The 26,121-nt window shown below is 36.8% G+C and overlaps 1 protein-coding gene across 1 annotated transcript; it reads right to left on the reverse strand.

Annotated features, from left to right (window-relative positions):
• Positions 1-23,410: 23,410 nt before the first annotated feature.
• LOC143549253 (alpha carbonic anhydrase 4-like) lies at positions 23,411-25,074 on the reverse strand. The gene is made up of 5 exons (XM_077040194.1): positions 24,841-25,074; positions 24,610-24,716; positions 24,362-24,515; positions 23,692-24,060; positions 23,411-23,536 (listed from the first exon to the last, which is right to left on the reverse strand). Exons 1-5 carry the CDS (start codon positions 25,072-25,074, stop codon positions 23,411-23,413), a joined length of 990 nt encoding a protein of 329 aa, XP_076896309.1.
• Between the last annotated feature and the right edge of the window lie 1,047 nt (positions 25,075-26,121).

Raw genomic sequence — 26,121 nt, forward strand, 5'->3', positions numbered from 1 at the left:
TGATTTCTAGCACAACTTAGTTAATACCATTCATAATTAATTCCATACACATAAATATCAAGTAACACATAACTTAACACATAGTTATCAAATACTTGTTCATGATATTTATTGTTCGTTCACCAACGGTTTGAGTCGACTCGTGTGTGTTTCGGTGAAATTCCAAAAGACTACTTGTCTAGTGATTGTCATGCGTCATCTAAACCCTAGTTTAGATGTAATGAGATATGCGTTATAGTTCGTGTGATCTTAAGTTTGAATTAACGGAGTTCGGATTAACGGAGTTAACCTGAAATTGACGGGTGTCACATCATTCCCATGTTGAAAGAATTTTTGTCCCGAAAATTTGAGTCAAATCGCGATGGGTGTCTGAAAAAGGCAAAAATTTTCAGTTTGTCATATCATCCCCTAGTAGAAGGAAATTTCGTCCCGAAATTTAATTCATACCTCCGGTGATTTCTGACGGTTTGTCGGATTTCGCGGTTTTCGGTGTTTGGTCAACCCTTCAAAAAGGTGAGGATACTTTTTCATCATTTGATCCTCGTGTTCCCACGTGAACTCTAGTCCACGTCTCGAGTTCCAATGAACTTTGACGATTGGAATTTTGCTGTGTTTGAGTGTTTTGGTTTCCCAATCCATAACTTCGACTGGTTCTTCGATGAAGCGTAGCTATTCATCAACTTGCAACTCGTCCAAAGGAACTGCTTGGGTTTCATCGGAAAGGCATTTCTTCAAATTGGATACATGGAATACATTGTGTATGCTACTGAGTTCCGTTTGTAAATCCAGTTGGTACGCTACCGGACCAATGCGCTCAGTTACCCGGTAAGGGCCAATGTATCGTGGATTGAGTTTGTTTTGCCTTCCGAAGCGAACTACACCTTTCCAAGGTGAGACTTTGAGTAAACTTGGTCGTTCACTTGAAATTCAAGAGGCTTTCGGCGCTTGTCGGCGTAACTCTTTTGGCGATCTCGTGCTGCTGCCATGCGGTTTCGGATTTGAACAATCTTTTCAAAGGTTTCAAGTACTAATTCTGGACCAGTGATTTGGCTATCACCCACCTCTGCCCAGCAGAGAGGTGATCGACACTTTCTTCTGTACAACGCTTCAAACGACGCTGCTTTAATGCTTGCGTGGTAGCTGTTATTATACGAAAACTCTACCAAAGGCAAGTGAGGTTCCCAACTTTTTCCGAAATCCAACACGCATGCACGCAACATGTCCTCCAAGGTCTGAATGGTGCGCTCACTTTGCCCATCCGTCTGAGGATGGTATGCTGTGCTCATATCAAGGCGGGTGCCTAGTACACTCTGTATTGACTTCCAGAAGTGCGAAGTGAAACGGGAATCTCGATCAGATATGATTGAGACAGGCACTCCGTGTCTAGACACTACTTCTTTCATATAGATGCGAGTCAGTCTTTCCATTTTGTCCGATTCCTTGATTGCTAAGAAGTGTGCAGACTTAGTCAACCGGTCAATGATCACCCAGATGGTATCGCATCCCGTCGGTGTTCTGGGTAATCCCATGATGAAATCCATGGAAATGCGTTCCCATTTCCATGTTGGAAGTTCCGGTTGCTGTAATAGACCAGATGGTTTCTGATATTCTATTTTGACTCTTGCACAAGTCAAGCATTTGCTCACGTAGGTGGCAATGTCGGCTTTCATGTTTGGCCACCAGTAAAGTGCCTTTAGGTCGTGGTACATTTTATCTGAGCCAGGGTGGATGGAATATCGGGACTTGTGTGCTTCTTCCATTACTAGGGTTCTCAACTCTCCGTATCGAGGAACCCAAATCTGGTTTTCGAAATATCAGACTCCGTCCAATTTGGTTTCAAGTTGTTTGTTCATGCCCCGCATGAGTTCTGATGGGAGATTGTCGTCTTTCAAGGATTCGAGTTGAGCATCACGAATCTGATCAGGTAAGTTGGCGTGAATTGTGAGTTGTAATGCTCGCACTCGTCTAGGTTTGTCGGTTTCTTTTTTGCTGATAACATCGGCCACTACATTGGCCTTGCCAGGGTGGTACTTGATGGCACAATCATAATCCTTAAGCAGCTCGACCCAACGACGTTGTCGCATGTTCAGCTCCTTCTGATCGTAGATATGTTGGAGACTCTTGTGGTCGGTGTAAATGGTAAACTTGGTACCGTACAAGTAATGCCTCCATATCTTAAGAGCAAACACCACAGCTCCGAGTTCCAAGTCGTGGGTCGTGTAGTTCTTCTCGTGAATCCGTAGTTGTCAAGAGGCATAGGCTATAACACTTGTGATTTTTTTATTATTATTTTTGAATATTTTTTAAAATTGTGTCTTAAGAGGTACAACTCGCCTAACCCGTCGATATACATTAAACATAGGGGTGGCAAATGGGTTGGGTTGGGTCTAAATGGGTTACGGGTCGGAACGGGTTAGGGGTGAAACGGGTCTGGGTCGGAAGGAGTCAATTAAAAAAAGGGTTGTTATGGTTCGGGTCGGAACGGGTCAGGTCAAAAGGTTCGGGTCATTACGGGTCAGTTTCAAAATAAGTCAATGTCAGAACGGGTTAAAACGAGTTTCGGGTCGTTTTTTTTAACAAGGACAACTTAGGAAATGTTTTAGTTTTTTTACTTTTTATGTTTTTTATTTATATTTTGACTTGTGATTTTTTTATTATTATTTTTGAATATTTTTTTAAATTGTGTCTTAAGAGGTACAACTCGCCTAACCCGTCGATATACATTAAACTAGGGGTGGCAAATGAGTTGGGTTGGGTCGAAACGGGTTATGGGTCGGAACGTGACAATTAAAAAAAGGGTTGTTATGGTTCGGATCGGGTCAGGGTCAAAAGGTTCGGGTCATAACGGGTCCGAGTCAAAAGGGCCAAGGTCGGAACGGGTTTCAGATCGTTAAAAACGAAAAAAGTAAAAAAAAAAAAAAAACTAAAACGTTTTCTCCCGTGTTAACGTTCAACAAAAAAAACTGAAAAATGAGCCTAAACCGAAACCCAACTCGTCGAGTGTGAACACTCGTGTTGGCTCGTTTCAACAATTGTTTAGATCGTTTCAACACTTAACAACTCGTTTTAACATCAAACAGCATGTTAAACAGCTCGTTCAGCAAGTTTTCAGTTCGTTTCAGCACTTACCAGCTCGTTTTTACAGAAAATAGCATGTTAAACAGCTCGTGTCAGGGAGTTTTCAGTTCGTTTTAGCACTTAACAGCTCGTTTCAGCGATTTTACAGTCTGTTTCGGCACTTAACAGCTTTTTTCAGCACTTAACAGATCGTTTCAATGCGTTTTGACCAATTTTGCAGCAATTCAGCAATACAAAATCAGCAGTTCAGCTCGTTTTTGCCCGTTTCAGCAGGTTACATAACCAATACTTCAAAACGTTTTGTGTTTTCTATCCAGAAAACGAGTATAGGCAAACGTTTAGTGTTTTCAAAACCAGTATGTAAGTATGTCCATGTTTTCAATCCAAAACCTAGTGTTGCGTGTAATAGGGTTTTCCCAAAACCAAATGAATGCATTTGACTCGCTAACTGTTACCTAGTACAAGTGTTTTAAGTTATGAGAGTATGGTTAACAACACATGACTCTAAGACCCACGTATGAACTCACACACAAACACAAACTTGACCCGACGAATCGTTGGTGATAATAAGTAATGTCAATAGTACCAAAAGTCCTAACATGTATCCACACATCATATCATGGCAAAGCAACCAAATATTCATCATATAACTTAACATATGATCATTCAGTTCACGAGACAGATTCTGGCATGTACAAACTGATTTTGATCACAAAGAAAATATTAAGAATAAATTCTACAAATTTTACCACAGTAGGATGTTTGAAATAGGATTCTCAAACAATTTTTATTATACTTTTCTCCTGCATAGAAAACTCACAATAATTCAACCATTACAGATAGGTACTAACAGTTCAGCAGATTACGCAACAAAAACTAGTTTAATGGTTCTATCAACTCATTAAACCAAATTTTGTAAGACCAATTGGGTTATCATTTAAACTCATAATACTAAGTTCTAGAAGTGGAACCAACCCGTTTGGGTTTTTCATTAGGGAGTTACATTGTCCGAAAAATGGACCAGAATATAACTCCCCGAATTAGCTTTAACATATGTTTTTGTAAAATCATAAAAGGAATTCAACACTCATCCAAAAATTACAAAAATTTATCTTTCTAGAAACTAGACTCAGAATACTATATCCTAAAATCAAGAATCGATCAATAATCATTGTTTAACATCGAGTTACAGACCAATCAATAAACGAGAACAAATCTGTCAGCCAACTGTTCTCAACAAAACTCAAACCCTAACATGTTTATATCTCTAGAGTTCTAATTAATCATGTTAAAAACCCCCGTTAGATTTGATCACAGGATGGTTGATGAAGTTTGGAGCAATAATCAAAGTGATGAAGAAGAGTAATGAGCTTTAATCGATGTTTATGGATTAGGTTTGTAATTGGGAGGAGGTGAAGGTGAAAGTCACATGAAGCAAAAAGTGTGGCCATTAATTAATAATAGTCATATTTGTTGTTTTGCTGTCACTATTAGCTTTTAGCCACACATCAAATATTATAAGTGACTATCAAATAATGTTTTATGGTCACATAAACACGTAAGCGTGACCATATATATTAGCTTTTAGCCACATATGAAATAATTAATGTGTGACCATTAAATGTTAATAGTCACGCGTTTTGTTTTAGTGTCATCGTTAGCTTTAAGTCACACAAAAGCATACTAGTAGATGTACTTGTGCGATGTTGCGGCCCGCGTTGGTGTTCTGTTATTCATTCATGCTGTAAAGCAGCAATATCTATGTTAAGTACAAAATGTCAAGTGGTTTTTACATACATATTACCCATCCTTGTCAAGTTCAAAATGTTATGTTAAGTGCATGCATATTACACATGGCTAGCTAGATTGTATATTCTTCAAGAATTGGTCTTTTGGCTTCATTCCAGGGTAAAGGGGCACCTCCTTGTTAGGCTTGTTTAATTTTACAAAAGTCGGTTTTCTCCTTCAGTCCATGGTCAAAAGATTCTCTTCATCCTCCAAAACTCACTTCCCAATTAACCAATTTATCGTTTTTAAGCCTCAAAGACTCAATCCTGTGTCGGTTAAAGCCACTGAAAATGGTTCATGTTATTCATTCATGCTATAAAGCAGCAATATCTATGTTAAGTACAAAATGTCAAGTGGTTTTTACATACGTATTACCCATCCTTGTCAAGTTCAAAATGTTATGTTAAGTGCATGCATATTACACATGGCTAGCTAGATTGTATATTCCTCAAGAATTGGTCTTTTGGCTTCATTCCAGGGTAAAGGGGCACCTCCTTGTTAGGCTTGTTTAATTTTACAAAAGTCGGTTTTCTCCTTCAGTCAATGGTCAAAAGAGGTTAACATTAATCTGATTCACAGCCTTCGTTTCTTGTTGTGGTGGTCATTTCTTGCGTTTGGATGGACATTTGTTTTATGATGTGTTTACTTATTGTTTGTTATTCATGGTTTAATACCTGGTGGCTCGTGTTGTGGCCTTTTCCCTTCATTGACTCTTTGAAGCATGTGGTTGCAAGGTGAGTTGGCAATGTAGCTTACGGTTTGTCCATTGTGGTAGTGTTCCGCGTCTTTTCTACGCCATTGACCGCCAGGGTGACTGCAGATACAACTGATGTGTAATAAGTGATTGTAGCATTTTTGCAGTCCCTGTTCAGTTAGTATTTTGGTTAGTGACGAATTAGACTCAAAAGTAAGCTGACATCTAAATATAATAGAATATTTTTATAAACATTCTTGCAAACAAAATCAAAATTTCTTATTAAATAACATACCCAAACAAGACTTACAGCCATAAAGCACACAAATGTGAAGTAATTTTTCATCCGAACACTATTTTTCAACCACTACATCAAATCCATTAACACAGGTATCACCATTTCTATAGGGTTTGCTATATTTTCGCACCTATAAGACAATATAAATAAGATGTATGATAATATATTTACCAATAACTTTATAAAATTATTCACAAAATTAATACAAGGTTCATAGGCTTGTAAACGAACCGAACGAACACAATCGGGCATGTTCGTGTTTGTCCGTTTAACTTTAACCGAACAAACGATCGAACACGAACAACTAAACGAACAACGCTTTATTTTTCGTGTTTGTGCGTTAGGAAAATAAACATGTGTTCGTTTGTTAGGAAAACAAACATGTTCGTGTTCGTTTATGTTCGTTCGTTAACAATATAAATGAACGGTTCACAGTCGTAAACGAAATAACATAACTGCGTATAGATGAACAAATTAACTAAGCAAAAACCAATTAAAAGTAAATGTTGACAATGTATTGGGCTTATAAAAGTTACTAAAACCAGACTAAAATGCAATGAGCCTATAAAATGTAAATAAATATATTAATAAATGTAAACAAATATAAAGTAAAGAACATAAATGAACGCAAACTAATACATAAATTTAGGTGAACTAATGTTCACAAACATAAATGAAAGAATGAGACATGTGTTTGTCCGTTTAACTTTAACCGAACAAACGATCGAACACGAACAACTAAACGAACAACGCTTTATTTTTCGTGTTTGTGCGTTAGGAAAATAAACATGTGTTCGTTTGTTAGGAAAACAAACATGTTCGTGTTCGTTTATGTTCGTTCGTTAACAATATAAATGAACGGTTCACAGTCGTAAACGAAATAACATAACTGCGTATAGATGAACAAATTAACTAAGCAAAAACCAATTAAAAGTAAATGTTGACAATGTATTGGGCTTATAAAAGTTACTAAAACCAGACTAAAATGCAATGAGCCTATAAAATGTAAATAAATATATTAATAAATGTAAACAAATATAAAGTAAAGAACATAAATGAACGCAAACTAATACATAAATTTAGGTGAACTAATGTTCACAAACATAAATGAAAGAATGAGACATGTGTTCATGTTCATTCGTTTAACAAAAAACTTTTGTCCATGTTCATTTGGGTACTATGGAAACGAACTTCACACGGAACAATTCATTGAACATGGCATTTAAAATACTTCACCGCATTTACCTATCTCATAGCATATTAAAATAAAATCAGTCAATTCTTTATTTTACTTGGTATGAACTAGATAAACATGACATTTTAAATGTCTTGAATGAATAACTATTGCAGTCTAAAATTCAAAACCATATATATGAAAGTTTGAACTTTTAAAAGGATGTATATAAAACTAACGCATAAAATAAATAATTTAAATAAAATAAATAATTTAAAAGGAACAAAACTATAAGAATGAAAGGACCTCTGCATTGCACAATGTGCAGAATAAAGCTTCTTCTTCAAATCCTTGTTGCAACTCTTCATCATTTCTACAATCTTCTATAACAATACATCCACAAAAAAAATCCCCTAAATTTTGAACAGCGATCAGAATATCCGTCATTCAGAGCTGCTATCATCATATATTCCACCATTTTGAAAATACGTCTTGCTCGGTTCTCCCACAGAAGATCTGTTTCCTGGTATACAAACAAACACGCATTACACTTTGGTTTCAAGATTTTTATAAATTAGTGGTTTACCATTATGTGATCTATAAGGTGAAGCCTTCTCTGGTTCAATCAATATTCTAGGATTAGCGGGATCAATAGCTGTGCATCTTACGTAAAGAATGAATACACACAAAGCCTGAAACATAATATAACAATAAGAAACAGCATACAAATCGAGTAAATGTAAATAAAAGTTGAAGGCCAACATGCTAAAGTTACAACTTGTAGCTTCTTGTTTCATCAACACATAATCAATGAGCAAAATGTGATTCTATAACCAAATAATATAATCTCTACAGATAAATTGCTCTAATTGAGAAAGAACCTTAAATTAGTAACAAAACTCAGGCTCATATAACACACCAGGTTTAACCTCACATTAATAATATTATGGTGTTTATAAGGCAGGTATGGTACCTGTTGAAAGTAGGTAACTTGGGTAATCTTCGTCCCATCCATCCAAATCTTCCAACCCAGTCCCCAAGCACCTATTCCCTAAACATTACCATAAGAAAATACATTATAAACAAACTTGCAATGTATAAAATCTATAAGCAAAAACGGTTAGTCTTACCAGGCTTTCTTAGTTGTCTTCCACAAAACAAATCGCATGTGTATTGACACCTATACCTGTGTTACAACACAAATTATCAATTTTTAAACTGCAAATAATGAAACCATAAAATTACCAACTGATATAAAGGGAAAAAAGAGAAGCTGGTATATGAAAATCAAAACCACAACCCACTTGTTTCAAATGAATGGAAGATTGAAACTACATATTCCCATAACAAAAAAAATATTACGCATCGTCATATATATGGTTTCTCAATAGAATAAACATTCTAATCCCCCTGTATATAATCCAACAACAAATCCACTCATGCGAAATATTATTTGAACAATTCAAGTATGTGAAAAGAAAAACCTTAAAAAACTAAAGAAATATGAATTTCTTGTAACTAAAATCATGTCTAAATCCCAAATCCCAAACACTTGAACATACCATCATATATTAAAAATAAAAAAAATTGATAAATTTTCATTTAGGCGTTTTATCAAACACTTGGTGTGCACAATCTTACCAGCATCAATCACGGCATCCCAATCAGTAGCTCCATCTATCTTTCTGAAACGGGTTCAAGTCCCAAGTACCCAAAACCCATTTCGGATATTCAAATTTCACACCCAATTCCGCTACGTCGGCCGCCACCGGAGCTCCATTTCCAGCCTCATCTGAATCTTTCTTCTCTTCCACAGCAATGGCGGCTCCGGACCCATTTTCAATGGCTTTAACCAACACAGGATTGAGTCTTTGAGGATTAAGAACGATAAATTGGTTAATTGGGAAGTGAGTTTTGGAGGATGAAAAGAAATATTGAAGATTTGTGGATGTTGAAGAGATAAAAGCCATTGATGACGTTTGAGAGAGAGAGAACGGCGTTTTGCAAGCAGATGATTGAAATGATGATTTTGAGGGAGTTCGCTTAAACCGTTCAGTGATTGAAATCATTCAATTGAAAGGTCTATAAGGTAGTGACATTTAATGTCGCCGGAGATTGATGAAAGGATTGAACGGTTTATGATGAAAGATTGAAGAGAAAAGGTCATCGACGGTAAGTCATAAATGCAATGGTCTCTCATGAGAGAGAAAACAGGTAGGTGAAAGGGCTGCTATTTGCATTATAATTTTATATAGATAAGTGGCTAACAAATAATGTTATATGGTCACAAATATTTAGCCACATCATTGAAACCTATTGTGGTCTTAGATCACATTCGGCCACACTTTTCTCTAAGTGTGGCTAGTAATTGTCACATTTTTTTGTTAAAGTGTGGCTAAAGGTTTCGACCAACTGTGTACACGTATGTTTTTTAGTCACACGACCAAACAAGTGTGGCTAAAGCTCCGAACATGTGTGACTAAGGTTCAGAACAGGTGTGTATTTGTCACAGGAACCAAACATGTGTGGCTAAAGGTTCTAGCAGGTGTATGTTTTTGTCACACAAATAAACGTTGTGTGGCTGAAACTGTGATTGGTGACCTTTAGCCACACATTTAATCTGAAGTGTGCAAACCGATTTCAGCACATGTGTGGCTAAAACCCTTTTTTCACGTAGTGTGATTTAGAACTAATGGATCTCAAATGGAATATGGCTATGATTGTTAGAAAGGTGAAGAAGTTTATGCAACGAACTGGTAAAGACTTGCCATCTCTAAACAAATGAGTTGGTTTTGACAAATTGAAGGTCAAATGTTACAATTGTCAAGAATTTGGCCATTTTTCCAAAGAATGTGATAAGCCGAAGAAGGAGTATAATGGACCTTGAAATCAAGACAGAAATTCTGGAACAAAGGTTAATAATTCTTCTGAAAAGTCTTCTGGAGGTAGCACTTATAAAGCTTGAGGATCGCAAGCTCTTCTCTTTGCTGAAGGAACTGACTGAACTCAAAGACTATTGTATAATGATAATCAAGCAAATCAAGCAATGTTCAAGCTGACTAAAAGTTTTCAAGGTGCTAGTAGGAACGAACTGTCTTCTGGCAATGAGACAGAATCGGATTCTGATGATTCTTGTCATATGCAACCAACTTCTTTTGCATGCATGGCTAAGATTGATGAGGTTAGTTCTTCTTCTGTTAAATTAGCTGAAAATGTGTCGTGTTCTGAATGTGAATCTGTTAAGTTTAGAATTGATTCGCTTAAATATCATAATGATTTACTAGTGAAAGAAATTGCTTCAATCAATGATACATATAGACAATCACTAGAATCACAAATGAGATCTATGGAGAAAATAGAAGCTTTGTTTATAAGTAACCATGATTTGAAAGCAGAATTCTCAGTGAAAATGACCATTAATGATCAATAATTTCAAGAGATTCTTAAACATAGAACTAAGATAACTGAACTTGAAAATGAGGTTCTTGATTTGAAAAGCAAATTAGACAAGTTTCGAAACTCTTCATTTTTGCTAAATGAAATTATCGAAGTGTCTGGTAAACAAAAAGGTTCAAAAAATGGTTTGGGTTTTGTTGAAGTTCCTCCACCTTTTCATATTGATTATACTCCAAATTCATTTGCAGGAAAGGGGTTTGGGTTTTGTTGAATTTCCTCCACCTTTTCATAATGATTATACTCCAAATCCATTTGCGGGAAAGGAAGAAATTGTTGTTGAACCAATCATCGTTAAGAAAACACCTAAGTTGGTTAAAAATAACAAAATTGATGTTCAATCTTCAACTCAAAAACCTTGTATTCAAAGTAACAAGGTCTTTGTTGAAAATGTTGACAAGGTAATCATTGATGACGTATTTGAACCTGAAGTTGTGCACAAAAACCAGAACATTCTAAGTTCAAATCACATTTTATGTGAGCCTCATGAATTTGAGAAGGCTGTGTATGGTTCAAATGCATCTAAAGTGAAAAAGGAAAAATATGTTAAGGTTATCAGAAAAACCAAAGATAAGATGAGGATTTGATGCGTTTCATCAATCCGGTTCCTTCTAAGCCAACCACTGGTCGAGTGCTTAATTGTATTGGCGCATTGATAGGTTTTAAACAATCTGTTAAGGTAAAGTATGTGATATAAACATAAAGAACTGCTAAATTGAAAGAGGTGTTAGTCTCTTCCAAAAGTCTTGGTAATGATGCCAGAAATGTAATAGCATGTCATACTCAAGCCTTATGTTTGTCTGATCTCCAAAAACAAAAATTAAAAATAAAATGCATCCAGTTTTCGGATACTGTGAGTCTTTATGCGGCTTAATCATCTGGGTATTCATAAACATGAATATCTCAAAAGCTTTTAGAGCAAACCTAAAGTCATTAAACTTGATCACTATAGTACATCGTCCAAACTAATTACTAACTTGATCAAAATCCGTTGTTAGTCATACATTATTCCTCCCTTGCCTGCGTCTCAATACCAGTAAGAAACGGACCCCAGGGGATACAATGTACGTAAACCTACAGATGAACTCGTGCATACTCATTCACAGTAAAGGAAGCTTGGTGTATCGCGTAATAATGTGTATCTATAAAAATCTTAATTTTGATCAGCAACATAATGGTTTAAGTCAAGTTGGGGTGATACGGTAAAAGTCAAATTAAGCCTAAACCGAGATTAGAGGCTGATAGTTTCTGATATTATGTGCTTTAATTGAAAATTAAATCATATCACAAAAAATACTCGAAGGTTTGTTATAAAAATTAAGTGGACAACAATATCAATGACCGACTTAACACTAGTCATAATAGCGCTGAAATATAACACTGCGATGGAAGGGCTATTTGCTCAATATGGTTCTCTGCATAACTCACAAAAATATGTACTGCCTTCGTAGAATAGTTTTGATGTTTTTTTATGTTTTATTTTGTCTTCTTACTTCGAAAATCCAAAAAAAATATTGTGTTTTCTATTTTAGTTTTCTGCTTTATTTTCGATTACGAGCTAAAAGGGTAAATATTTGAATAGAAAATACCAACAAGATTTTGCAAATTTTATTAAATTCTTTTATTTTTTTGTTTTTAAGTTAATGTTTTAGAACGCAAAGCACGTTAAGGTATTGCATGTTACTCCGACTAGTAAGATTTTTAAGGTAAAGTTCATCGCGACACGGATTTCGATGTCTTATTTAATACTTGAAATTTAAAATGAAAAAGGTTTTATTTTAAATTGATTAATTTAATGGCTATTCGTTATGAAAAGTCATAACGAATAGAGTCCATTCGCTATCAATACGGATAACGAATGAGGGTCAAATATTTGTTAACTTTGATAACGAATCAGTCCATTCGTTATCATCATTCGCTTCCACTACACTGATAACGTATGACCCTATTCGTCATCATTATTGATAATGAATGAAGAACGAATCTGAGTTGATTCGTTATGTAGATTAATTTATTGTTCATTCGCTAACGGGGATAACGAATGAATAAACGAATATAGTTCATTCGTTAATTTTGAATTAACGAATGGGCTTATTCGTTCGTCTTGGGAAGTGTGCAAGTCTATTATATTTAATGAACAGGAGATGAACGAATCACTCATTCGTTCATCTTGATATTCACAAAACACGGGCAAACCCTTGCAAAAATTTTTATCATAATTCGACCTTAACCAAATCACGTTTTGATCATCGATTCAGATTCAGAAGGTAAAGGCGATCAAAACGTAAACAATTTCGTCAAAATCCATGGACGATTCATGGGTTAATTAATCAGTTCTTTCATCGGGTTTAACTTATGAACATAAATCATAGTTCTAATGAGTTTTAACCTAAATGGTTGTTTAAGATTGATTATCAATGTTATTGTGAGTTCATTCATGCTTAAATTATGCTGATACATCATCATACATGTTCTAATTAGAATTTCAATTGCATGTTGACCGTCAGTGTTCATAATCAATTTTGACTTTGACTAGTTGGAGTCAAAGTTGATTATTATTCGTTATAGACAACGATGGACATTCATTCGTACTTTTGATCCATTCGTGAATCCATTCGTTAAGAATATATAATGAATCAGTTCATTCGTGTGATATGATTTGTTAGTAATCATTCGCTACCTTTGTCATAACGAATGAACTAGCACATGATGAATAACGAATGACACTTAAACGTTATTTTCAAAATTAAACTTCTAATGCTTAAATAATTTAATCTGTAATGTTCGTTTTTATTCATTCTCGGGTTTATGTACTTTCAGAAATGGCAGATGAAATAGTACAAGAGGTTCCAGGTGCTGATCAACCGCAAGTCCAGCAGCAACAAGATCCAGAGATCCCTCTCCTACCTTTTGACAAAAAGCACAACATCTATGCTTTTGTACAAGATAACTTTGCTGATCAGGATTTATTCGGAGATATTATAGCGTTCTTACGACGATCTAGGATCCACTATGCCATTACTGCTAACATACCGGTCCACTACAGCGTTATTCGTCCTTTCTGTAATTCGGCACGTTATGTAGAGTCCAAAAATCATATTAGCATTGAGGCCAACGACAAGCAGATCGTTATATCTCCAGACGGGTGCTTATATTTATGGATAACATGGACAATCCATGTGATTTTGACAAGATGTGGATCCGTGGATTATTTCAGCGTATATTTTATTCAGGAGCCCTTGATCGTTCCCAGTACAACAAGGCGTAATTGTGCGCTCCGTACAAATACCTATTACATGTTCTTATGCATTGCCTTGGGGACGCAAAGATGGATACGATGAGTCTCGGATTATGCTACAATCGGCATTCGTAGCTCTTATTTTGAACAAGTCGTTCAACTTCTTTGAGCTTATATTCTATCATATGAAGGAGAACTGCTTGATCAAGAATCGTCACAGTAAATTCTTGATGTATCCACGCTTTATCCAGCTAATTATTCAGGATTTAATTCCTGACTTGGTGATCGGACATTGAAGGATGATGTGTTGAAATTAGAACACGTGAATGTTGATACAATGAAGAAGATGAAGACCTACATGAGTAAAGAACCGGAGGATCGTCCAAGAACCAAACGTCTAATTGGTCACTTGGCGAATCCAGCATATGTATATCCTTCTGATGATCGTTGGATTCACGACGAGTCGGATTCTGAACGTGAAGAAGGACTAGGTGGGAACGATGGTGGGAACGATGGTGGAAATGATGATGGTAATGATGGTGGAGATGGTAGTGATGGTGGCCATGGGGGTGATAGACGATGTGCTGACGTTGAGGCAGAAAGCTCACAGGCTGCTCAACGAAAGCGAAAGGGCAAAGCATTAGCTCATGATCAACCGCCCAAACGTCGCATTCAGCACGGATCTGGTGTGGAGATTGGTCCACAAGTGGGAAGGTCGTCTGTTTCACAAAGTCTGGTGATGTCGCTTACTACTAGCACCCGGCACTCACATTGACGACCACGATTACGTCTGATCTAAGGCTTGGCTTAATTCTGCAATCTGTTTTATCTCCAATTCCAAGGAATGTGCTGCTTCAACGGTGGTTCCTCCTACACTGACGATGATGACTACACAACTCTTTGATGTCTCATTTATGAGAATCAGCCGTCCACAGGGTACCGACTACATTTTATGCTTTGCCCCCTACCCATCAGATGGACATGCTTTTGAGTCTAATTCACTTATACGAGAATAAATGGCGGCTGATCGTCAAGCTCAAAAACAGATGATGACAAATCAACGTCATTTGATGGGGTACGTATCATACTGCAAAAAGGAAACAAAAGAGCTGCGTGAGATTGTGGCGGCTTAGGGGGTGAAGTTCAAGGAGCAGGAAGATCTCATTCTTCAGCTAACATGTAAGGATGATGCTTTAAAGAAGTTGGAGAATGATGATGATGACAAGAATGTTGATGCACCGAGTGCTGGTGGAAGTGAGCTAAAATAAGCTCACGACTAATCTTCTGGGGCTGGTACTAGTGGTGGTGGTGGTGGTGAAGGCAATGATCGACAAATAGTTGTCTATCAGGACTTGACAAATGTTCAACCTATCGAGTTGATCAAAGCCAACATTATATTATTTATGGATTTTGAAAAGGGAGTGGTGATGAGCACTGCTAACGCGGATGAGATCGAAGAAGGACAATTTGTCGATCATGCCTTAACTCGCGAACAAATTTCATTATTATTAGGGCTGAACGATGAAGAGTTAAATGCGTTGGAGGCTGAGGAAGATGTGGAGGTTGTTAATGATGATGAAGTGTTTCTTGATGCAAGTATTCCACACGGGAATACGTTGTTTATCTACAAAGACGAGGAGATCGAGATGGAAGATGTCACAGCAGAGGAATACCCTGATCTATATCATCGTTCAAACGTTAATAAGGGTGTTCCCACATTTAGGTTGTGTTTGTTTTTGCTTATAAGGTCTGCCAGGAGCCTATGTCTGCGGGCACGCAGACATAAGCTCTTGAAGACTGTTTGTTTTTAAAAAAAAAAGATCTGAAAATTGCTTTTATTGTCTTAAAAAATAAGCTTTTTTCACCATCTTCACACATCTACACACTTCTTAACATCATACCAAGTACCAACACCCAATGTCTAACACCACCACCACCCACCATCAGCCACCACCACCACCATCCATCGTCCGCCGCCACTACCACCCACCACCACCATCCGCCACCACCACCCACCCCCTGCCGCCACCACCACCCACCACCACCGTCCACCACCACCACCATCCATCCACCGTCTATCGCCACCACCACCACCACCCACCGTCCGTCACCACCACCATCAACCACCCACCACCACCACTGTCCATCACCACCACCACCCCGCCAGCCACAACCACCGTCCATTACCACCATCCACCACCACTACCCACCGTCCGTCGCCACCACCACCGCCACCGCCACCACCCACCGTCCACCATCACCACCCTGCCACCACCACCCGCCACAACCATCCAGCACAACTATAGTCCACCACCCATCACCACCATTCATCACCACCACTACCCATTATCGGCCACCATCACGGTCCACCACCCGCCACCACAATCGTCCATCACCACCACCCACCGTTCACCGCCTACCACAATCGTCTACCACCACTCACTTCCATAGTTCATACACCACTACCAATTATTTTAGCAGTCTACAAACGTTAAATGACTTTTACCTACTTTAATATATATGATAGGTAACTAATTTTCAGCTTATGCAGACGATATCCAGTTTATAAAACAAACAGTATTATATTTTCAGATTGCAGACCTTCAGAACACATCTTCAGTTGCAGACATTAAATCAGATGAAATCAGTTTGCAGACAATTTTTGTCTTCAAAAACAAACAGCACCTTACTGAAGATTATGTTAAAGCTGCTGAAGATCATCTGGAGAAGACTACAAAGAAGAAAGAAAATATGCCTGAAAGGGAGTCTGATCCATCTGAAGCTGACATCTTAGGCTGGTTCGAGAACCGCAGCAAACGAGCTCGAAAGATTATCGAAGCCTACAGGTAGGTCGATCGAGAACAACAACCGGATGCTGCTGCACGAGCCAAATCAAATCAGAAAACTACATTTAAAGCCGTGCAAACAGTTAAAGGTGATATTGTTTCTTGGTTGTACGAGTTTGAATTGTAGGCTTGTATAATTAAGTGGGAGAACGGTGTAAGGCCCCGTTACCGGTGCCTCACTTTAACGTTTGATTTACTCATAAACGCAGTTCATAATATCAGAGTTAATAAAAACATTCGCGGAATATTGAAACATTCAAACCATTAAATTACATAACCATCCTTTCTTGTCTTAATGGGCATTCAAATTATTAAAACATAAAACATTGTTTTTTAAAACATCATAACATAACACTTCATTTAGATGCCAGTGTCTTCAAATCCATGCCATGTGCTTCCCCTCAAGCAAGTTGCCTCATTCTACTCACCTGCGTGCATACTAAAAGTCAGCTACGCTGAGTGAGTTCTAGTTAATCAGACGACATACAATACATTCACATACTAGCATATGCACCCGGAGGTACATACCTTCATATCTTCTTACACACTTACTTACATACGTACTTTCATTCTTTCTTTCGTACTTACTTACATACTTTCATTCATACATATACGTTTTAAAGAGCATTCTGCCCTATAACCTTCGCCGATATTATTAGGGTCGGTTCCCTACGTTCGCCGATATTATTAGGGTCGGTTCCTTACATTCGCCGATACTATTAGGGTCGATTCCCTTCATTTGCCGACATTATTAGGGTCGGTTCCCTACATTCGTACTACTATAACATACCTGTCATTTACATACTTTCCTTGACGATATGTGCAATCTCCGAAGAGCGTTCACGTACCATCAACATTTCATACATACATTGTTCATACATCATACATATTCATACATACGTCACTCATACATCATGCATATAAATCATACCTTTAACTAACACTTGACGACACATGTAATATCCGAAGATCGTTCACGCACCGTCAAGAAATCGTCATACATAAATCATACAAGGCATACACTTACCACCTAATGTAAGTGTGTTGACTATCACATCGAGTATGAACACAGCCCCGAAAACATAACAAGGAAGTGTGGCTAGAAACTCACCTCAATGCGGTTGCGTTCACCGTTTACGGTTATTCCCTTCTTGAGCTGTGCACGACTAACTGTATAATAATAATTATACGTATCAATAAACTATCACTACACATATCGTCTTTCTAGTTTAATTATTACCCTCAACGAATGGGGGTCCGGGGGCAGCGCCCCTAGCAGCGGGGTTCTATGGGCGGCAACCCCTAGCGAGGTCCAAGGGGCAGAGCCCCTGGCTGGGGTTAAGCTGCCAGGTCAACTTGGAAAAATTTTATTTTCATTAACTGTCTTAACACATTTTCCATTAGGATTTTGAATCATTAAATAATTTGCTACTTAAAGTCCAAGGGCTTCTTTGTAATTAAATCATTCTTTTCTAAGTCCAGAGACTGTTATTGTCATTCTGTTAAACTTCTAATTCGTTACTAGTTCATAACGAATTGGCTTATCTTAGCGAACTGGTTCCTATAACGAATTGAACCCTTTAACGAACTGGACTCCTTAACGAATCAGTCCATATAGCGAACCGATCCAAGTAGCAAATTGGACTTTCAAATTCGTTATTTCTTTTAATGAACTAACTATCACGAATCAAGGGTAATTCGTTACCCTTTCCCTTAACGAATCAAACACGAACTAGAGCTAATTCGTTATGCCCCCCTATACGAATCAACTAACGAATCACCTTTTAATTCGTTAGGTTTCCATAGCGAACTAGGGTTAGGTCAGGGAATGTCAGAACATTCCCTGACAACCTCGTACATGTTTTTCCGGCGCCGCCATTGCCGGAATACCGTAAAACTCACCGGAAAAACGTATTTTCACCGTTTTACACCGTTTTTCATCGTTTTTCGTCCCGTTCGACCCAGATCTAAGCTAGGGTAACCCCTAAGCTCATCTTAGGTTTGGTTTATACCCGATTCCACCCGAATCTCGTGACTTTAACGATGTAACAGTGTCGGCTCGTCGTTTTACGATTATATACAACGGGTTTAAGCTCATACAATATCATACTATCATACCTTGGATCGGGATCGGTTCTTCTTCTATGTTTCGGCTAGAGAGAGAGAGAGCTTAAGTGTGTGTTTTGGTGGTGTATGAAATATGTGTAAAATGAGGGAATTAATGGTGATTATGGTTTATATATTTAGGGATCATGGGCTTAAGCCCATGGTCTTTCCTTCTTTCTTTCATACCCAAGTCCATAACCCATATCCATTTAACCCAACACTAACCCAACTCATTTTCTAGTTATCTAAACCGATAACGACCCACTATAAAATAGACGAAATTTATTTTATTATTATAACCAAAAGTAGGATGTTACAAACGGCGTTCAGTATTTTCAATACATCACAGACGTTCTCTCACTGCCGAGGTGGGATGTGCGGACACTCGCCAATAGGCCGTTTATTAATCATGGTGGAGATCAATTAGCATAATGGTTTCACCAAAATCTGCTTTTCGAGTTCAACCATGGATTTAAATTCTTTAAGCCACAAGTCCCAACCCGTAAGTATATTGATGAAATTGACCCTTGTACGGGTTGGAGAAAACTTGTCCTTAAAGTTAACCGCCTAAAACCATGAAACGTGTACCGGTGAAGACTTTTCCGCAAAGTCTTCACCTATCGTTCAATCGATGGTACTACGATAATCGGACGGGCGAGGCGGTCATTGTGCTAGGAAAGGGCTTGAAGACCAGCTTCATACGAGTCATCGATATGATGTGGCTCATTAATTTATCAGAGACCGATAACGACGTATTATTCGAGAACAATATTTTGTTTTAATGACATGAATACTATAATCGAGCTATGCAATTCCAACGCGTTGTGCGTGTATGTCATGCGTTCGGGATTCATAGTTGTCGAGATTGAAAGACGAAGAGATTCAAGTAATTTAAAAAAAAGAGCTCAAAACGAGGGGGTGTTTGTTAATGCACGGTTTTGTCGTCTCGAGTCTTTGTAATAGTCATTTGTAATTTATTATTATTTTAATGTTAAAGGGCTATTATGTTTTATTATGACCCATTCGCTATGTAAGGCTCATTCTTTAAGGATGCTTAACGAATGAGCCCATTCGTTGTTAATTATAGTTCATTCGTTAAGGATGTTTAACGAATGAACCTTAATCGTTATATGTAATTGTCCATTCGTTAAGAATGTTTAACTCATGGACCTTGGTCGTTATGTATTAGATCCATTCGTCATGGAATGTTGACGAATGGGGTGTAGCGAATGAGTTATTCACTATACCATAAAATAACGTATGTAAAGGAAGACGAATGAAGTCCATTCGTTACAGGATGTGCAACGAATGGCATCTCATCTTCTGTATAAGGCTGTTCATGCCTTTGTTAATTTAAAGTGTTGATTAACGTATATTGTTACTGTGCCATTTTGTTCTCTCAATACTTCATCTAACATTATCGATCATTACCTAACACATAACATATATCACATAACTAGATTCTTGATCTAATTAATATGAAGAATTCATATTGATTGATGCTCTAATGTGTGCTCAACAACGTTATATAACTAAGTGGATGTGTATTCTCTTTTAAGGGGAGGTTTCATTTCTTAGGTAATTAAGGAATGAATGTGCGTCACTTGACAATGGAATATAAGTTTCCATCATTTGCAACAATTTATAAAAGTGGTTGAATGGCCAATAAACAGTTATTATGAAATTCCATTGTGGTCAACCCGATATCACCAAAATCTATCAGGTGTGATAGTGTTGACAAAGAGTTTTAGTCAAGTGTATAATTAAAAGTCAAGACTGTTATATATATTATAAATAACATGATTCATGAGCTTATCATGCAAGGTGTGATTATCTGTTGAGTTTGTAATATTCGAGTATACTTTGGCTGATGATCTAAGGTGTTGTTTATTTTTTCAGAGGAAAATGTCTACAGTCTGCGGATCACATCTGCAAACATCTGTAGCAGAAGAGGTGGACCAAACCTATGCAGTCTGCAACAAGAAGATTGTTTGTTTTTTAACGTCTGCATGTATGCTAAAATAAACTAAAAATTAAATAAACTGAAATTAAAAAACTAACCAATAAACAACTCTCTTTGTTTATCAAACTTTTTATATCAGTCTTCTTGTTTACATAACGTTAGCTCAACTTGTTGAAACAAATAGAAAACTAACCGAACCAATCAGTTCAAAACATTAACTTACGGTTATGGCCAAACCAAGCACAACACAATAGTGTCTAGAGGAGGTTTAACTTCATCATCAAGCGCAAAAGAGATCAAACATGAAACAAAATATGACTGAAAAACATCTTCTATGTATTCATAAATTGAGTTAGCTTTTAACTACAGATCACATACCAGCCAGTTCACATACACACTACTTATTACCAAAAACTTTAATCATCCTAGAACAAGGTTACAACAATATTAGTAAAAAAAACAAAAGATAAGACCAACCTTAAACAAGAACCACCAATCATCATCTTGAAGAAAGCCTCTGGTACAAATCAACAAGATCGCCTCCTCCACCACCTTCCTCCCTTTCATCAACCCCTCATCAAACGTATTCTGCGCTGGATTCCCCGTCATGTTCCATGAAAACGGCATCAACAAAAATGACAACAACGGATAAACCCATTCCCCAATGATATACGGCCTCACCGGATGCCCCTTCACAGCAACGGAGGGAGTGGGGTGGCTGGCAGAAAGGCAGGGGGCGGCGGCGGAGGCAAGGGGTAGTGGAGGAGAAGTATGGAGGAGAGGGTGTAGGGTTTGATGGTATAATATGTTACAGGTCTATTTGGCTTAGAAAAGTTTGAAGATCCTTGAAGTTGTTGGTCCATGTTTGTTTCAAGATGACCTCGCGCAAACCCTTTTTAATGAAATGTCTTCTGAAAATCAAATATACTGCAAGTCTCCATGTCTACGTGTGGTCTGCGCGGTGAAGACAAAAGAGGCCAGGAAGCTATTTTGGGAAAAAAAACAAACGTTCCCTAACTAAAAGGTTAGGAAGAGATCTTGTGAACATATCAGTCATGGGGATGGGTTTAAAGTCCGTATTTTAATATCTTATGTCAAGATACCCAATTCCCATCTAATACAACGTTAGATGTTGAATTCAGTGTGGCAAGCTTGTCATAACGATATTGGAACACATTAATATAATCATCCCAAGGTATCTGTTCAGACCAAGAGATAAAGTAGGTTGACGTATAACTTCTTAATAGTTCATTGATAAATTGCAGTACGGGTGAGAGAATAATGAACTACCTATAAGAATATGAAGTTTAGCCGCTTCAAGAAGCTTTGGACTTGAGCTTTGATATATACTTTGAAGGATTATAACACAGGCTATTAAAATATTGTGTCAAGTGGAATGGATTTATAAACGCATGTGTATTTACCTACAAGTATTAAAAATGGATAACTTGGGTTCAATCCATAGGATATTTTCATTTAATGCATAGTGTTTGTATTTTTGTGAGGATGGTTTAGTTAATCATTGATATCACTAAAATGGAGGAGGATTGTTGGTTATTTTAGTGATATTGGATTAACTTGTTAACCAAGAAAATAACATTAGAGATTAAACGATTTAGGTGAAGCGGGAGTGCGGACTTAATTTAATTCTAATGTTATTTGGGCTTAAGTAATTGTTTACTTGGACTTAAATGTAACGTTAAATGGGCTTGGAATTGATTATTACTTGGGCTCATGTAATTGGTTTTAATAAACCGATGGTTTTCATAGCCATACTAATCTTAATCGGACAAAATAGAGAAGAAAATGATGGTTACTGATCTTCATCAAGAACAATAAAAAATTTTCATGTTACAGAATTCTATATCTTATCCGATAAATCATTGTGTGTAATCCACAAATAGGTTTATCTGATAGTGATTACACAATTCAGAGAATCATGTTGCAATTTCTTCATCTACAATCGCATACAAGGTTACCAGGTTTGTTTAATTGATTGATTTTGGGTTAGAGACTACACGATATATACAACATCAATGACTTTCCGTATGTGCAAAGCGTTCGAGTACACGCTATTTACCTATTTTGTAATGATAGAGACTTGACTGCTATATATATGTACACTCGCAGCAACGCGGCGGGTAAGAAAACCTATTTCTTCCTTAAAAGTGTCTTCATCACCGACATAATATGAAGGGTGATTATTTTTAAAATAGCGTGTTATCATTTTTTTTAGTTGATCATTGTTTCTCTGTGCTTATATAAATTAATACAATACGCTACCAAATAACTAAATTATTATTCTCTTATTCAAAAAAATTCATACCGCAAAACCGAACATGCATGGACTGGAAGCCAAATCCTAATTATCACGCAAACGCTATCACTTAAAACAAAAATAAAACATAAATTTGAACTAAGACGATGATTCCACTCCATAGCTGTAGTGCTGATGATGATTTCGCTCCGGATGTCCTGCAAGCACACCCATTGTAAACAGACGCTTAGTATTGAGAATGAACGTTGAAATATATATTACTATCGTGTAAGAGTCCCAACATGTTCTAATGATCCTTTTAAAACTAAAAAAAATGCAAAAAATAAATGACTTTCTAAAATGATATATTTAGTATTTTATTTAACTATAGTTTAACAAACAAAATTTAAAACATTTTAAATTTGGGTAGGTTACGTTTTATCTTTTCGTTATATGAGAAAAAAAAAATTCCAAAAAGACGTTTTTGATTGATTTGATATAAACTCTATTCAAAATCAAGCGGTGGATACGTGTACTAGCTTCATATAATTAGTAAATAGTATGAGAACATACCCGTCGTCAAATTGCGTAACCGTTCTTCCGTTAAGTGCTTGAACAGGCCTTGCATTCATTTCAAAATCCTAGAAGGTAAACCAAACAAAACAAGAGTTAAGCAAAAGCATAGGAAAATATGAAATTGTGACTTTATTTTTTGAACACCTTTTTTTTCTTAAGTTGAACTCTAATTGTAACTCCACTATAATGGATGGCAACATATTTTGATCAGAAGGCTTACATGTTCAACAGCCCCTTTGAGCAATTCAATTTGATCCTTTGAAATGGTTTTGACATCTTCTGCAACTGTCCAAGTGACACCCTCCGAGCATGGAGGAGTTGTAAGTGAACCACCATATCTGAAATACTTTTTGCTACTAGTTGCGTCAGCTGCACTTACGTTTCCCAAATCACTTCCACTCGAATCAAGCCCTTTGAACTTGCTGGCAGTCATCTGCATACGCGATACATTTTTATACATGACACTATAATTAGAAGTTAGTGGTTGATGCGTTTTAGCAAGTATGCTAAAGCGCATCACCATTATGTCAAAGTTTATGTTTGACTTACCTTTATGAGTTTGACCATGCATGTCGTCGGAATTAAGGGGCTTTTAGCGATGACAATTCGTCACTATATTGTTTTTGGGAGTTTTTATCAGTCAAATTCTTTTGATACGACAAGTCATCGCTATATTGGTTGGCCAGATGGTCGAAAGTTTTGACGCCTAAATGAAAACTTATTCCAACGATATGTTGTCACTACAAACAAAAATGGTGTTCTTTTGTTTTTCTTATAATATGAGACATATGGTGGGGTGTAGGAAATTTAAGCAAGTGAATGAAACATTGTTCTACCGACTGGTCATCGCTCAAGCCAAAAAAGTTTTTTTTTTTTTTTGTTTCGCTGACTTGTCGTCGATGTAGAGTTAAATTGGTGTAGTGTCTAAAGAAAGTAAATACCTGTTCAATGAAGGAATCCGTCGCTCCAATTTCGTAAAGAACACCAATAACCGCCAGTTGTTTCATGTCATTGCTATGCACGAAATGTAGTTCCGCGTCATAGCTATATAAAGCATGCAGGGGAAGTTTAGATACTCTGATCAAAAGAATTGAATGTGTCCATTTGAAGACGATAACACTTGCTACAAAACACATACCTCTTCCCATCAAGGGTGTGCTCAGAAGGAGTATGCCAATGGCATTGAACAAGCTTGTATGTTGAACCATTCACTTCTATTCCTCCTGCATCTCCTTGCCATTGAACCTAACAAAATACAAAATTTAAAACAATAATAAGTTAATAACAATGGCAATGATAACTAAGGTCTGTTATAACATGCAATTTGTGTGCTTGTTATTAGGTAGAACTGTAGAAGTCATGAGCATACCAAAATATTATGGCCTTTATTGAAAAGTGTGGCAGCGGCTTCCTTGTAATCCTTTTTCAAGTCATTTGGTTGATCTTTTGCACTTTTCGAGTCGATATCAATAGGAGACTGTGATTTCCCACTGGAGCAAGATGCCCATTTCGAAGTAAGAGATCCCCATTTCTTTGGTCCATCTGACGACGTGTCTTCGTAGCTGAATTCAGGGTCGCCTGCACGCATTGCATTGCATTGCATTGCATTGAATTCGAAAAAGATTAATAACACAGAAGCAGTCTCTTGAATTAGTGCTTTTGTGGGTTTGCGGTATGTAAACGAATACAATATGTAAATTTGAATGGTTAATTGAAATGACCAGATCATGTTCTAAACATTTGATTGCAATATTGCAATAAAGATATATTAACAAACCCAGAGTCACTTAGTTTGTGTAATTACTAATGTTGATGGAGATTGTAAACACATAAAACAGAAATGTTACCCTTTTGAGCATTGTTTCTGGGGTGTTCAAAAAGATGCAAAGAATTTTGCCTTTCTTGAAACAAAATTTCAATTCTTTTGAACAGATTTTTAACTTAGTTTTTTCATATTGCGTTTATTTTGGCATACCAAATATCAAAATCCGTGTGTACAGACAGACGTACGCATGAACAAATACATTTCTTTGCCACAAAATAACAAAGATATATATAGTGCGTACCAAATCCGAATACATGGGCGTTGCATGTCATGATCAAAGAAAGTGATGAAATGATGAGACACGTAAAAACTAGAGACGATAAATCAGGGTTTGCCATGGTTGTTTGGGGTGCAAATAAACAAAAACGAGTGATTGTGTCTTTGAATTATGAACTAGTAAGAAGCCATTAATGGATATTTATATATATATATATATATATATATATATATATATATATATATACTAATTACTTAAACAATACCATCCAATTCGGATTCAACCTTCTTTGAGTGACACTGTCCTTGTACACAAGGAAAAGGTCAAATGCTCCTAATTGCTAGGAGTTCGTTGAGTTCTAATATTAATATAACCCCAAATTAATTAAGATTGCATTCAACTTTGGTTAAAACAAATAAGAAGAATTCCCTTTTTTATTGTAATTTGTAGACGACATTGGTATCTACGCAATTATAATATTTTTCACTACATTTTGTAAAAAATCTCATATACATATGATAAGATAATGTATGTTAATTAATTCCCGTTTAGAAGAAGAAACATGTTTTAATAATCTTATAGGTAGCTAGATACGGAACTTGTTATGA

This window comes from Bidens hawaiensis, unplaced genomic scaffold (assembly GCF_021521415.1).
Source record: "Bidens hawaiensis isolate Kalapana, Puna unplaced genomic scaffold, B.hawaiensis_p1.1 tig00015452_1, whole genome shotgun sequence".
In the NCBI taxonomy this organism is placed as follows: domain Eukaryota; kingdom Viridiplantae; phylum Streptophyta; class Magnoliopsida; order Asterales; family Asteraceae; genus Bidens; species Bidens hawaiensis.